The sequence below is a fragment of the Tympanuchus pallidicinctus genome, unplaced genomic scaffold (genome assembly GCF_026119805.1).
Source record: "Tympanuchus pallidicinctus isolate F22 unplaced genomic scaffold, pur_lepc_1.0 scaffold8, whole genome shotgun sequence".
Lineage (NCBI taxonomy): Eukaryota > Metazoa > Chordata > Aves > Galliformes > Phasianidae > Tympanuchus > Tympanuchus pallidicinctus.
In genome coordinates, this window is record NW_026294802.1 from 50,574,205 (window position 1) to 50,587,107 (window position 12,903).

Below are 12,903 nucleotides of genomic sequence, written 5' to 3' on the forward strand. Positions count from 1 at the left end.
CCCAGTAGCACTGCTGCCTCCTGCAGCAGTGTGCCCATGTACACTAATGGGAGCCGAGCACAGTGATGCAAGGGCTCACAGCCAAGCAGTTGTCCAGCTGACAGCCTGGCCAGAGGCTTCTCACAGCCCCACTGCTGACACTTGAGCATCCTGCAAAAGTTGAGAGCTGTGACTACCAAAAGCACAGTCACCATTGGCTTTAGAGCAGGAAGAGATGTGCAGAAATGTGTCTGTTGCTTAAATTTTGACTACTGCTTTTCTTTTCTTGATCTCTGCACATTTTTAAATGTGCCATCTTCTTGAAAGCCATCGTCCCAAACATGAGACTTGTGTTATTATCATCATTGTGGATCTTTTATTGTCAGAGCTCAGCAGCAGCATGTAACAGCTTATCCAAGAATGAGTAAACAAACTCTAATTGTCAGTTTCCAATCTGAAGCCTGGCAAAGACTCCAGAGCATCCTGCTGAGAGCAGTCAGAGCTGTTTGTGGCCATTGATAGCCAAATCTCCCCCTGGCCCTGCAGGATGGTAGGGCTGCAGGCTGCCAGCTGCAGCCAAACCAGAAGAGCCCGGTGCCACCTGCTCAGCCTCCAGCAACACCTGCTGCACCACCCAACTGCTCCACAAAACTTGCACCCAGAAGTTTTCTTAGCCATCCTTCTTTCTTATCTCCTAAGGCTGATCCCAGCCCAAGGACAGATTTCTTCCCTTCGGACATCTCTGACCTCACACAAGCATCTGAACGTTAAAATGGAAGCCTGAATCTGAGAACAGGAGCAGAAATGGAAATAGGACTGTGGCCGCTCTGTGAGCTTCAAACTGTGCTTTAAGTGTAGCTTTTGTGAAGAAGGAGAATACGTAATGGTGGGGAAGGTCTTCTCTTTTCCAGAGCAGCAAATGGGGTGGAGAATGGCACTGTTGCAAATGCAGCTGCATTGTGCCATCCCGACCAGCTACCAGGCCACATTTAGTACATTTACAGCTCCTCAAAGAGGCCTTGCTCTGAGCAGACGCCTGCACTTGGCAGCTGCTTAAAGCAGTCCAGATGGGATCCTTTTAAAAATTACAAACTGGCGTATCTCACTTTGGGACGAGAGCCAACAATAACAAGCCTTCCCTTCTTCTCCATGCATTTTCCATTTGTATCCCAACATGTTTACTTTGCTGCCCTTTACTCTAACTTTTTTTCACTGCAACTTTCCAAAGAATTAGTGCAGACCTTTCATCTCCCTCTCGAGCAGCTGAGGCATCAGGAAGTCGTGGAGGAGCTCTGTCTCGCAGCCCTAGAGCTGACCACTGCCCCAGGATTTTCTCTGAAGACAAAGCACAGAGTGGCAATTAGACTCAAGGAGACACAGAACTGCCACTCGGATTTTGGAGAGAGAGTCTGTGAGTTTTGGCACTGTGCAGAATTGTGAGCCTTCCTTGAGTTCATCACAGCCACCTCGGCTCTGCATGGCAAGGTGTTCACATCCTGCTGGTGCCGAGACTGCTGTACCATGACATGTCTGCTGGGATTGGTTTGGTTTCTTTTCTGAGACCTGAGAAATGGTGTCCTTGTTTCCCCTCTCTCCTGCACTCCTTTGGTAGTGGCTTGAAAGTGAACCAGTTGCCAGGACTTCTGCTGCCAACTTCACCCAGCAAGTTCTTTAGCACTGGAAACCGTTGGCAGAAATCTTTAATCATTGCTTTGCTTTTCCTCTATTCTGCCCCCAAATCTCTCCATCCATATTGCTCAGCAGTATATTTTCAAGCCATTCTGGCACAGTTTCTTCCCACATATTTCATTTACCAACATACCTCCAAGAAGACTGGGGTTCACCACCCATCTTGTGATCTGTTATGGCCGTGCATAACCACCACCTGGCAGTTACTGGCAGTGCTCATCCAACAAATTTGGAAGCAGCAAAGGAAGAATATGCCACTGTCATCAAGCACGTAACAAAGAGAGATGTACTGAGCTCTTTCCTGCCTGTTGGGGTTAACTGCAAGAGATTGCCAAATCTCGAGTCTCATTCTATCAAGCTGCAAAGTTCAGGCCTGGTGCTCAGCCCCATGAGAAGTCAGGGTGGCTCGGCATCTCTCAGGAGTGGTACTGCTCTGGTTCCAAAGAGTGTGCCCAGTTCCTAAAGAAAATGAGCCTTGGCATCACCATGAAAGATCTTTCTCCTTGCTGGTTATTTACTGCTCCAGTTGTGTTACTGCCAAACTTCACGTATAAGCAAAGCACCCAAGCACCTCCCAGAGAAATTCCCACTGAGAAACTTCACAGGTATCCTTACCATCAGCAGCTCCAACACCAGCAGAAGAGGAGAGCAGTGGAGAGAAACTCAAAGGCAGTCATAAATACACCAGAAAGGGTGATCCAGCTGCTGAGGATTGCAGGAGCCTGAAGGAAACATGGCTCTGCATAGCCATGCCGACTTGGGCTTTGAAGATGCCAGGAGCCCCGTGCAGAGCAAACACGGCAGCTCCACGGTGCCAGAATCCCCCAGCCCTCCTCTCTCCAGGAGCTGCACATCAAAGGAGCTGCGAGACACTTTCGTCCCGAAGAGCCAGAGTGCCAGAGACACAGCGATAGGGAGCAGCCAAAAACCAGAGGAGCTGGAATATAGCTATCTTCTATGGGAAGCAAAGAAACAGCCATGTCTGAGCTAAACTCCAGAGCAAACAGAACACCGTGACCCCAAGTGACTTACACAACTGAATTTTAAAATGCAGCCTCTGTGTGGAGACCCTTGAGGGATCTCTCTGTGGATATTTTAGGGAGAGCTCAGTTATCTGCCAGCCCAAACCATGAGCTCTGGGCTCCTGCTGGGAGCCGTGCCATCAATGAGCAGAGATGCTCATGCAATTAGTGTGTAAGGGACCGACCCTCTCACCTGGGCGAAGGTGAGAGAAGATCAGAGAAGCCCACGGTGGGGTCACAGAAGGCAGGAGCCCAACCAGACCACTGCTGTTCCCATGGCAGCCATGGCTGCACTCAGTGAGAGCGGAGAAGTGCTTATTAAAGAGTTTGGTTTGACTGCTGGTGATAAAATTCAGAGGCAGAAGTGTTTCCCATGTTTTCCTAATTACGTGCTTCTTGCTTCACTTTAGGAGTTGTTGAGAATAACTCTGTGTACCTTGTTCCTTGGGGAGAATGGTTAGACTGGGCAGAAACCACCAGCAAAGAAATTAGGGAAGAAATATGAACAGTCAGCATGCTAGAGGACGTGAAACAAAATAATAGTGATAATTTTGACATTGTGTGGATGAAAAGTTGGTGAAATCGACACAGACTTTGAGTGAGGAGGCCCATGAGATGAGAAAACTGGATCGGGTCTAGACAGAAGCATCTGCCATATCAGCTGCAGCCTGTTAATGACGGCGTTTTCACTCGCAGGGAGAACAAGGTGATGACGGGAAGGTGGAAGGCCCGCAGGGACCACCCGGAGACAGAGTAAGATATTAAATCCCTTCCCTAATCAACACTGGCCTGGATTTTGCCAGGGGATGAGCTGACTTGCTTCTTTACTTATGCAACATACAAAAGGCATCGAGATTCTGCGGATAACAGGACTTTTAACATCTAACTTACGCCTTTGTTGTGTTGCTGCAGGGTCCTGTTGGTGACAGAGGAGATCGAGGGGAGCCCGGAGACCCTGGTTATCCTGTGAGTCGTATTCCCAGTATGTGATTCAGAAATGATTGTCTTGGGAAGGTTTGTGGTTATCAAGGAGATACCCTGGAGAAGGTGTGTGTGAGACAGGTCATGTAATGCCAGACAAAACTCAAGACTTGATGTGCCAATGGCTGCAGATTGTTTCACAGGAAGATCTCTGTTAATTTAGATATTTTGAAGCTTCCAAAACCTTAACAGGATTTCTCTCAAAAGCAGAGCTGTGAGGATTCCCTTTATGTGGGACGTAACTGGGGTTGATCTGAAAAGGCTCTATGGGTTTTCTCACCTCCATCCAAAATCCAGTTGCTGTAATTGATCAGAGCAACCCATTCCAGAACCCAGCAGAGTAGCACTGTTGCTGCTGTATTTTGTAGGACAGCAGCCTACAACTGTTAGCTTAAACTGATGCTGTGTGTATTAGAGGATACTCCTTCCTGCTTACACAGTGACAAGCAGTTCCTCTGAGCTACTTCTTTCCAGTGTGCATCCACAGCAGCACGTACATTACCCATGAGCTTCAACATTTGTGCATTAGCAGAATGCAGATATATTTACCTTCCCCTGCCCTGCTCTGCATGCTGTGTTTGTTCATCATTGCCACAAAGATATCTAAGGACAAACAAATGTTCCCTCTCTTGTTTTATTTAAGGGCCAAGAAGGGCTTGATGGAGAAAGAGGAAAACCTGGACAGCAAGGCTTACCTGTAAGAAATGCTGCTTTATTGTAAGCTACACAGTGTCACATGCATGTGAAAAACAGATGCAGGAGGGTAGGAAGGGCTGTAGTAGGGGATGTGTGCTGAGCTGTGACATGCAGTGTGTGCATTTCCATAACCCACGCCTCTGAAATGGACAATTTGAGCCATGTGTTGAGACCAAAAAATAGGTGATAGAACAGGAGGCGCCCCCAATAGCCTACCCCTGGAACAGTATTTCTGAACAGGCCAGGAGGGATTTGAAAGCTTAGGAGATGAGCAGTGCAAGATGGCCGTGATGCTGGAAGGGTCCACTTGGAAATGGTGCATTTGAGGAGAGCTGCTCCAGTGTGGGGCCATTTCATTCAGCCTGCATGGCATTTCCTCTCAGCACACAAAAATCCAGAAGGCCAGAAGAAGGGATGAAAGCATGGGGGATGGGGGATGGAGGGATGTGCGATGGTGAATTGCTTCACTTCTCCATCAGGGTTGCTCCCTGATGTCTGACATCCAGGCCAAACCAAGGAAAGGGCTGCAGCATGCAGAAGAGAGGTAGCACCAGTATGGGGATGTGCTCACCGTATGGAGCACTCGTTCTGCACGTAGCTTTTGCAGGGCCTTTCCCAAACCAGGCTCCTTCCTCCTCACTTCTCAGCATGGTTTTCCAGGCACGGTCTGGAATTTAGCAAACCGGTTCCCCAAACATGAGCACCACCCAAGTGAGGGGGTAGCGCTGCTTCTTCTCCAGTTGATACCCTGTTAAATGCTCTCTGGAGACAATTCCTTGCTCTCTTTCCCCCAGGAGGCCTGTCTGAGCACAGGCTGTTCCCGTGAATTGTTTCCATACGGTCAGTGTTGTTAGGGCACAAAAAAATGCTGTTCTTTCTACTTCGTGCAAGATATTGCCAGATGAGAATTTCAAGCAGATTTTTCATGCTTGTGTTTTGTAGGGGAATCCTGGACCACCAGGCCAGCCAGGAGCAAAGGGATCCAAAGGTGATGTGGTAGGTTTCAGCAGGGTGGATTTGTAGCATCCTAAGTTTGAAGAAGATGTCTGATGAAGAGAACTCGAATGTTTTGTGTGTGATTTGGCCAAAGGTCTATACCTTGAAAGACTGTGGGAAGCCCTAGTGGGAGGGCTGCAAACATGTGTTTAAGTGTCCAACCCCAATGGCTGGTTGGCTTCATGGAGCTGGAGTGAACCAAGACAATAGCAGCTCCAAATGGAAGGTGAATCTGGGGCACATCTTTGGCCATGGCCATCACTGTGTCTCTTTCCCATAACCCTGCATGTGCTGCTACAGCCACAGATAGCTGGTCTGCCCCTAAGGAGATCTGAGCCAGGCAAGTTCCTTCGCTTGAACCATAAACTTTTCTGGCTTGAAACTTTCCATATGGTTCTTCTCTTTCCTGGAAGAGACCTTCTAACTTCTTGCCTTTACTGAGCAAGAAAACACAGCACACACAGCTCCTTTGAGGTTCAGTGTGGTACCTACTCTGACTTCCACATCTGGTTGTAATGACAGCATGCTAATTATTCTCACAGATAGGGCCTTTATTTGCTAAAATGTAAGTATTCAGTACTCAATATTCAGGAAATTCCTGTTCCCTGATGGCAGATGTCAGGATTTTTAATCCGACCCTACTGGGATAATGGCAGAAGATGGTCTGCAGTAGGTGTTCCTGGCAAGGAGTGTACCAGCTGATGAGATGAATGAACTCTACCTAGTGCTGGATGACCTGGAACTACCTTTGGGAGTAATGGATAGCAGAGGAAGCACCCCCAGGAGTATTAATTTCATGTAGCTGTCCTGCCTGGTCCTCTGCAGATGGAGAAACAGTGCACAGGAAAAGCAGTGCTTCAGTTTGAAAGTGCTTTAATGCATGACCTGACTAAGAGAGTCCTAGTGAAGGTGATGAGGCTGAGTTTTCCATTCATTCCACAGAAATTAATCCATTCTACAGCTAATAACCCTCAGGAGTATTTCTTTTATGTCTTTCTTCACAAAGCAGCATTGCAAATTTCAGACACAAGATACCCCTTTCATTTCCATCAACTCTCCAAAATAAGAGGGAGCTACTTAGGAAAGAAATGCTCTCACTGAGTGCCTGCAGAAGACTTGCCAGTGCCGTGGGTCTGTGCTGTGCTTCAATGAACTGACAGAGGATGCAGGTTTCGAGCATCTTGTTCTAATGTTTGCCAGTGCATTGAGTCCTCCCTCGAGTTCATCCTGCTTTATTTGTCCTCATCTGCTCTGTATTAGGAAAAATGTAGGTCCTTGCCTTCTAGCTATTCATTCCTGCCCTAGAACTCTCGAGACATACGAAGAATCACTTGTAATAAAACCAAATAGCAGTTCATTCTCCAGTGCTGGAGCAACTGACTTTATGAATCTCCTTTTTATAAAACTCTTTCCAACCATTATCCAAAATCACACCCTGAAGTCAGGCGCCCAAGTGGACTTGTGCTGGAACTGCTGCAATTTTAGATGTATTTCTTTCTTTGCAGGGTCAAAAAGGAAAGCAAGGAGCACGAGGCAGTGCAGGGAGCAGAGGCTCACCGGTAGGTTAAAAAAAAAATCCATCTTTTGCCCCAAAAATGCTGTCTAGGAGCCCCGTCACTGACATATTTGTGATTTTAGGGCATCCTTGGGCTACCTGGTCCTCGAGGAGTGGTGGGAAGGCAGGGCCAAGAGGGTGCTCCTGGAGTGGATGGAGTGCCTGGGAAGGATGGCGTGCCTGGGGTGCTGGTGAGTTTGCAGCTGTAACCTCATAGCATTAATAGCAAGTGCAACTTAAGAGCTGGAAAACCAAAAGGTAACGTAGGAGAAATGGATGTAGTCCAGCTACAAATATCCCAGTTTCCAGATACCCAGAGAGGATCATATGTTGCTCATTGTGTCTCACTTTACCTTTGCCTGGTGAAGTCCGTAAACAAACCAATGCATCCAGTCTGACAAACAGCTTCTTGCATGCACGTATCTGCAAGTCCTCCCACGCCCGGATGCATGCTTGCTGGCTGAGGGCAGATTCATACCACTCCTCCATGCCCGTAGAAGATGTGCAGAGCTGGAGAGAGCGCTTTGTTTCATAACCTCTCCTGTGTTTTTTTTTCTAGGGAGAGCAGGGAGATGATGGGGAAGAAGGAGTAACAGGGATGGCCGGCAAAAGAGGGAACCCCGGCGTGCCAGGACTGCCTGGGGCACAGGGACCACCAGGGTTCAAGGTGAGTTTCAACTCAAGATACTGCTGTGAGCAATGCAGTCTGTGAGCCTGGTGCATCTAGAGCTTGAATTCACCAAGGTCCAACAAAGCCTGAGTTCCTGCTGCCATCTTTCACTTAGCTGGAGGCTCAGCAGTTGATTCTCTTTCTATCCATCCATCCATCCATCCATCCATCCATCCATCCATCCATCCATCCATCCATCCATCCACCCATCCATCCATCCATCCATCCATCCATCCATCCACCCATCCACCCATCCACCCATCCATCCATATCAGCTGAATATCTCAGCTTTCTGTCTTTGTCAAAGTTCTCCCAGCTCAGGAACGTACAAATATCTGTCCCCACATTGTGAACGCTGTAACTCCTTTCATTAGTAACCTGGATAAAGAAATGTGACCTTAGAGAAGCTGCAAGGGATCTGCTGCAGCCTGCCTGTAGGAGACCCACAATGAGCACTGAAGCGTGGATGCCCTTCAGCTGCTGCCTTGCAAAGCCTGGATGGTGCAGGAAAATTGTGCAGCTTGTTTCTGTCATGTATTTATCATGCTGGGATTGCTGGAACCAGTATGACTCGGGCACTGCCTTAGGTGGAAGCAGGGAAAAGCTGCTTTAACGACAGTGGGGTTTCTTACTGGTCCCTGCAGTGGTCCAGGTGGGCCGCAGGGTCTAACCATTCCAACAGCAATTCAGCCATTTGTAAAAAGAGGCTGCAATTAGGAAAACTCCAGCGGGGTTTGGAGAGGCTATCAGGACTGATTTAAACTATGCCTCCTATAGCACATCACTCTTAAAACTGTCCCTTGCTGCCCTCCAGCTGCCTTCTGTAGAATAACAAGCTGCTTCCAGAAGTGACCAGAGAGGTCCTTGTGGAATTATGCCGCACTCACCCTCTTGGGAGATCGGTTGCCCCTTGTCCTCCTGCTCAACCATCCCGGGCACCCACTACCTTTGCTGCCATGCCACCATCCTGCACCCATCTGCCCCTGCAGACCTGAGGCATCTCATAATGGAGCCACATTCCTCATCCCGATGCGCCACTTTTTCCCAGCTTTCCATCTATGGCTATTTCAGCTGAACGTTGTTATATTTAGCTCCCGTCCTTTGGAATTACTTGAATTCTGTTATTTTTAGGGTGAAAGAGGATTGCCTGGACAGACCGGCCAAACAGGGAAGCGAGGATCAGTGGGAGGAATGGGCCTCCCAGGGAGCCCTGGCGATCCAGGAGCCAAAGGCCAGCCTGTGAGTAGCACCTGGCAGGGACCCCTAAGCAGCCTGCATTCCCCAAAGCACTGTGACTGCTCCCAGCACCCTCATGCCTGTTGTTATGATATGGCCACCACGTGTGCTGGTGGTCCTACAGTGGGAAACGGCCCATCCATTGCAAACCATGCCAAAGGTGCAAAAGGGGCTGCAGCTCCATAGGGACACCCAGGAGTTGTAGGCATCACCACGAAGGTTTGAGGGTGGAGGAGCTGTGGGTTCAGAGCATGCTGGGGGAGGAGCATACCCACTTCCAGGGCAGGCTCCAAACTCTTTGTGGTTTTTCACTGTGCTGGTGGGATTGCCCAGCGTTTGGCAGCAGAATTCCAGCCACGGAGAGGTAACCACCAACACCATTGTTTTGCCTCGTGTTCCTGCACATGGCAAGTTCCCTTGCCCAGTTTTACTGTTGCCTGCTTTGCTGCATCAGTATTGACCAGGTCCCCTCAAAAAAAGGTGACTCTCTGGCATTTAGATTGCTCTAAAAACCTTTCTGACTTCTCACTTACTTCTGCTCTGAATTCCTCCAGAAAGAAGGCTTGTTGGTTCTTGTAACACAGGAAAGACTGTAGTCCTTCTCTTAGTAGCCTGTTTCCTTTCCAGGATGCATAAATGGGCAGTTAAACCACGTTGTGTGCTTGGAAAGTTTCTAACACTCCACCAAGTCCAACTAAGCCCTTTCTTGCCAAGCAGCTTCTCATTGTCATGGCAGGAAAAAGCTTCCTAACAGTAAGGGCTGTAGATTAACTCTGGAATAGCCCTGTAATAGAGGCAGTGGAAACCCCATCACTTGAGTCATTTACAACTGGGCTGAACAAGACGCTGTAAAACATCCCATAATGTGCAATCCAGCATGGGTCACATAGTCCAGCTGAGAGGCCAAAGGAGCCTTTTCCATCTCTGGTGTTCCTGTGACTGTAAATGAATCATCTGGCCAATGTTTCCGTCCCATTTTTTTCAGTGTTGCATCACTTTGCATTTTGATAGCTGAGAAACCCAGAAATCTCACAGGACGTGCATCTTAAACGTGGTAAAATGAGGGTGTTTATGCAAGGACGTGCTACCAGTGTTTTTCCTTTATTCTCAGGCTGCAGGCTGCATGCTAATCCAAGCTTGATGGTCTTGCAAATATTTTGTTTTTCTTAAGGACCAACAACAACAACAAAATCCTGCAATGTTGTGTAGGAAAAGAATTGGGATTTGTATGGTTTTCATGGTTTTAAATGGGAGGTGATGTTGTAGGAACACACACTCCTTTGGACAGCACCAATAAGCATCATTTGAAATTGTCCTTCATAGGGCAGTCCAGTTGGTATTGGAAATAAAATAAGTGCTCATTTTAATGGGATTGGAGCATGGACTTTAGGGTCAATCTCAGAAGACTGATGAAGAGCTTCATCCTGCTTCTGCTGACTGTGCTCCAAGCCCTCCAAGCTAGCCAAGCATGTGCTAGAAATATTGTAGGTGTGCCTCTCATCTTGGGGGCAGAAAGGTTTGGTCTGTGAGATGTTCTGGAGCTGCTTCCACCCTGTGTTTGTGTAATGCCTTCCTCAGAGCTCTCTCATACTTCTTTCTCATCAGTCCTGCTGAGGAATACTGATGGATTTCTCGCTCTCTGAAGCTGCTGAAATCTTGGCGTGTCTTCGGTGACCGGTTCAGCACGAACTCACTGCTGTTCTTTGTTCTTGTGTTTGTCTTGGCTGTTATTTCCAGGGAGACTTTGGGGAGGCAGGATTCCCAGGGATTGCGGGCATCTTTGGGCCAAAGGTAAGAGGGGACCTGGTGACCAGTTGGCTTCCCAGTCTCTTTGCTGGGAGGAGACACTGCAATGCCTATTGAAAATTATTTGGCAGTAGCTCTGCAGAAACTACTGAAACCCAATTGTGATTCCAACTTTATGAAGTTTATGTATCTTCAGATAATCCTCAGGTATGCATTTACATATTGCTCTGATAAAACCTATTTCCATTGAAGTGGGTACGCTGTAGATGGAAAATTGATGTCCTACAGACCCCCCCCCACCTGAACATATTTCAATCATAGAATCATAGGATCAGTAACCTTGGAAAAGACCACAAAAATAACCAACCATCAACCCATCACCACCATGCCCACTAAGCCACATCGCTCACTGGCACGAGTTCATTTCTCCAACATTAATCATCAGTTGAGAGACTTGACTGGAAATTTGGGCTCATTTGACCAAAATACAATTTTGATGGGGAAAGGGAACCGGGCTGTTTTCTGGAGAAAGTAAAGAGCTTGCAAAACAGGAGTGGGAAAAGAATGTTTTGAATGGGACCTTGCAATTCCCATATATTAGAGCTGTAAGCCAGAGCATCAACGTGGGGTACATCTATTAATGGGCTCTGACACCTCATTTTTGCTTGCAGGGACCACCAGGAGACCCCGGTTTCAAAGGCATTCAGGGACCACGTGGCCCACCTGGCCTCATGGTGAGTGGTTTTTCCATATGTTTGGTTTGGGGAGATTTTCTTGCTTCCTCCATCATGTGTATCTGTAAGGCTGCAGATTCCCATAATGAGCACAATAGTCTGGTTTGAGGGGTGCCTTGCAATTACTCTGTGGCCATAGTGCTGCCAGAGCACATCTGCACCTTCTGTGTGATCATGGGCCTCTTCTGCCTCTATAAGGACTGCTGCACTCCAGCTACACCAAAATCCTTCTGTTTCTGGAATTTCTGAGGCCTCACATGGGCTGTGACAACCACACTGCGAGGGCTTGTGTCTGTGGACCTGTGTTTTATTTCAGCCACAGAAAGCACCGTGATCGTGCTGCTGAGAAGCAGCAAAGAGTTGCAGTGTCCATCCATCCCCAAGTGGTGGTTGATGCACGGCTTGTCTTTTCCAGGGAAAAGAAGGAATTATTGGTCCGCTTGGCATTCTGGGTCCCACAGGAAGCCTGGTGAGCGTCTGCCTTTTCTTCTGCCTGTAGATTTTAGATGGCAGTGTTTGAGATCCAGCATGCCTGAGGCCAGCATCAGTAAATCCCAAGTCCTTCTGTTCCCAAGAACAAAATGGTCTGTAAGACGAGCAGCTTAAGGGTTAGTTAAGTTCCAGCTGCATGTGTAGTTGGGATTATTAGCTTAGAAGTGAGGAACATCTGTATTGAAGTGCAAGTTTTGAGATAGATAGATGGCATCAGACTGGAAGACAAGACTGTGATTTCAGTTTTTTTAAGCAAGTCACTGGATTTGCCAAAGAACTCAGCATTGGAGCCCCCAGGGGAAGAATAAAAAAAATAATCTGATGAATGTGCTAAACTGGACACAGTTGGATTCAGGGAAGTGCTGAAAATCTCTGCCTGCCTCCAAATGCCACAGACTGCAGTTCAGGTCAGGACTTCATAACAATGTGAGCATGAAGTCACGTAGAGCTCAGCACAAAGAGGCAGAGTTGGCAGAGAGGAAACCCAGGGAGATGAGCCCAGTCCCGCTGGGTCCTTGCAAGGTGCTTCTGAGCAGCACAGCATCCAGAAGCACAGCTTGCAGTCACTAACAGCCATCTTGTGTACTTTCACAGGGGCCGAAGGGGGACAAAGGCAGCCGTGGGGACGTGGTAAGTGAGCTCCTTGCCTGGGAGGGAGCTCTGTTCTTGGGCACTGGGTTCCTCTGTGGGCAGGGTGCTCACATCTACACTGGGTACATATTGCTCATCCTCCTTGGTACCACAAGAACCGAGATGCCATCTTGGCACCAGATTGCACGACCAGGGGTCATTCCTGCACGTGGTCATACTTTCTAGATTTCTTTCTAGAATTGAACATCTTCTGACTGCTTCTTCCCTTGTTTGTTTGTTTGTTTGTTTCCCTACAGGGGTTTCAGGGCCCAAGGGTGAGTCTTTAAAACACTTTTTCTAATATCTCTTATTTAAATAAAACGGTTACTTCTAGCAAATATAAAGCTGGAGGGAAGGTGACTGTTAACACAGAGAACATGATGCTTAAAGAATGAAGGGCTGGGAACAAGAGACACAGCAGGACTGAACCAGGTGCAGAGAGGTGCACCCAGAGGTGGGAGACGGAGGAAACAGGGC

General features: G+C 48.0%; 1 protein-coding gene across 2 annotated transcripts in view; it reads left to right on the forward strand.

Moving 5' to 3' along the window:
• Positions 1-12,903, forward strand: part of COL27A1 (collagen type XXVII alpha 1 chain) — a 127,851-nt gene that overhangs the window by 109,859 nt on the left and 5,089 nt on the right. Inside the window, exons 43-55 of one of the 2 annotated variants that reach the window (XM_052668184.1) lie at positions 3,387-3,443; positions 3,603-3,656; positions 4,315-4,368; positions 5,310-5,363; positions 6,869-6,922; positions 7,002-7,109; positions 7,478-7,585; positions 8,720-8,827; positions 10,562-10,615; positions 11,242-11,304; positions 11,720-11,773; positions 12,391-12,426; positions 12,684-12,701. In XM_052668184.1, the coding sequence (XP_052524144.1) occupies positions 3,387-3,443; positions 3,603-3,656; positions 4,315-4,368; positions 5,310-5,363; positions 6,869-6,922; positions 7,002-7,109; positions 7,478-7,585; positions 8,720-8,827; positions 10,562-10,615; positions 11,242-11,304; positions 11,720-11,773; positions 12,391-12,426; positions 12,684-12,701 (822 nt within the window). The other variant, XM_052668185.1, reaches the window with a different exon arrangement.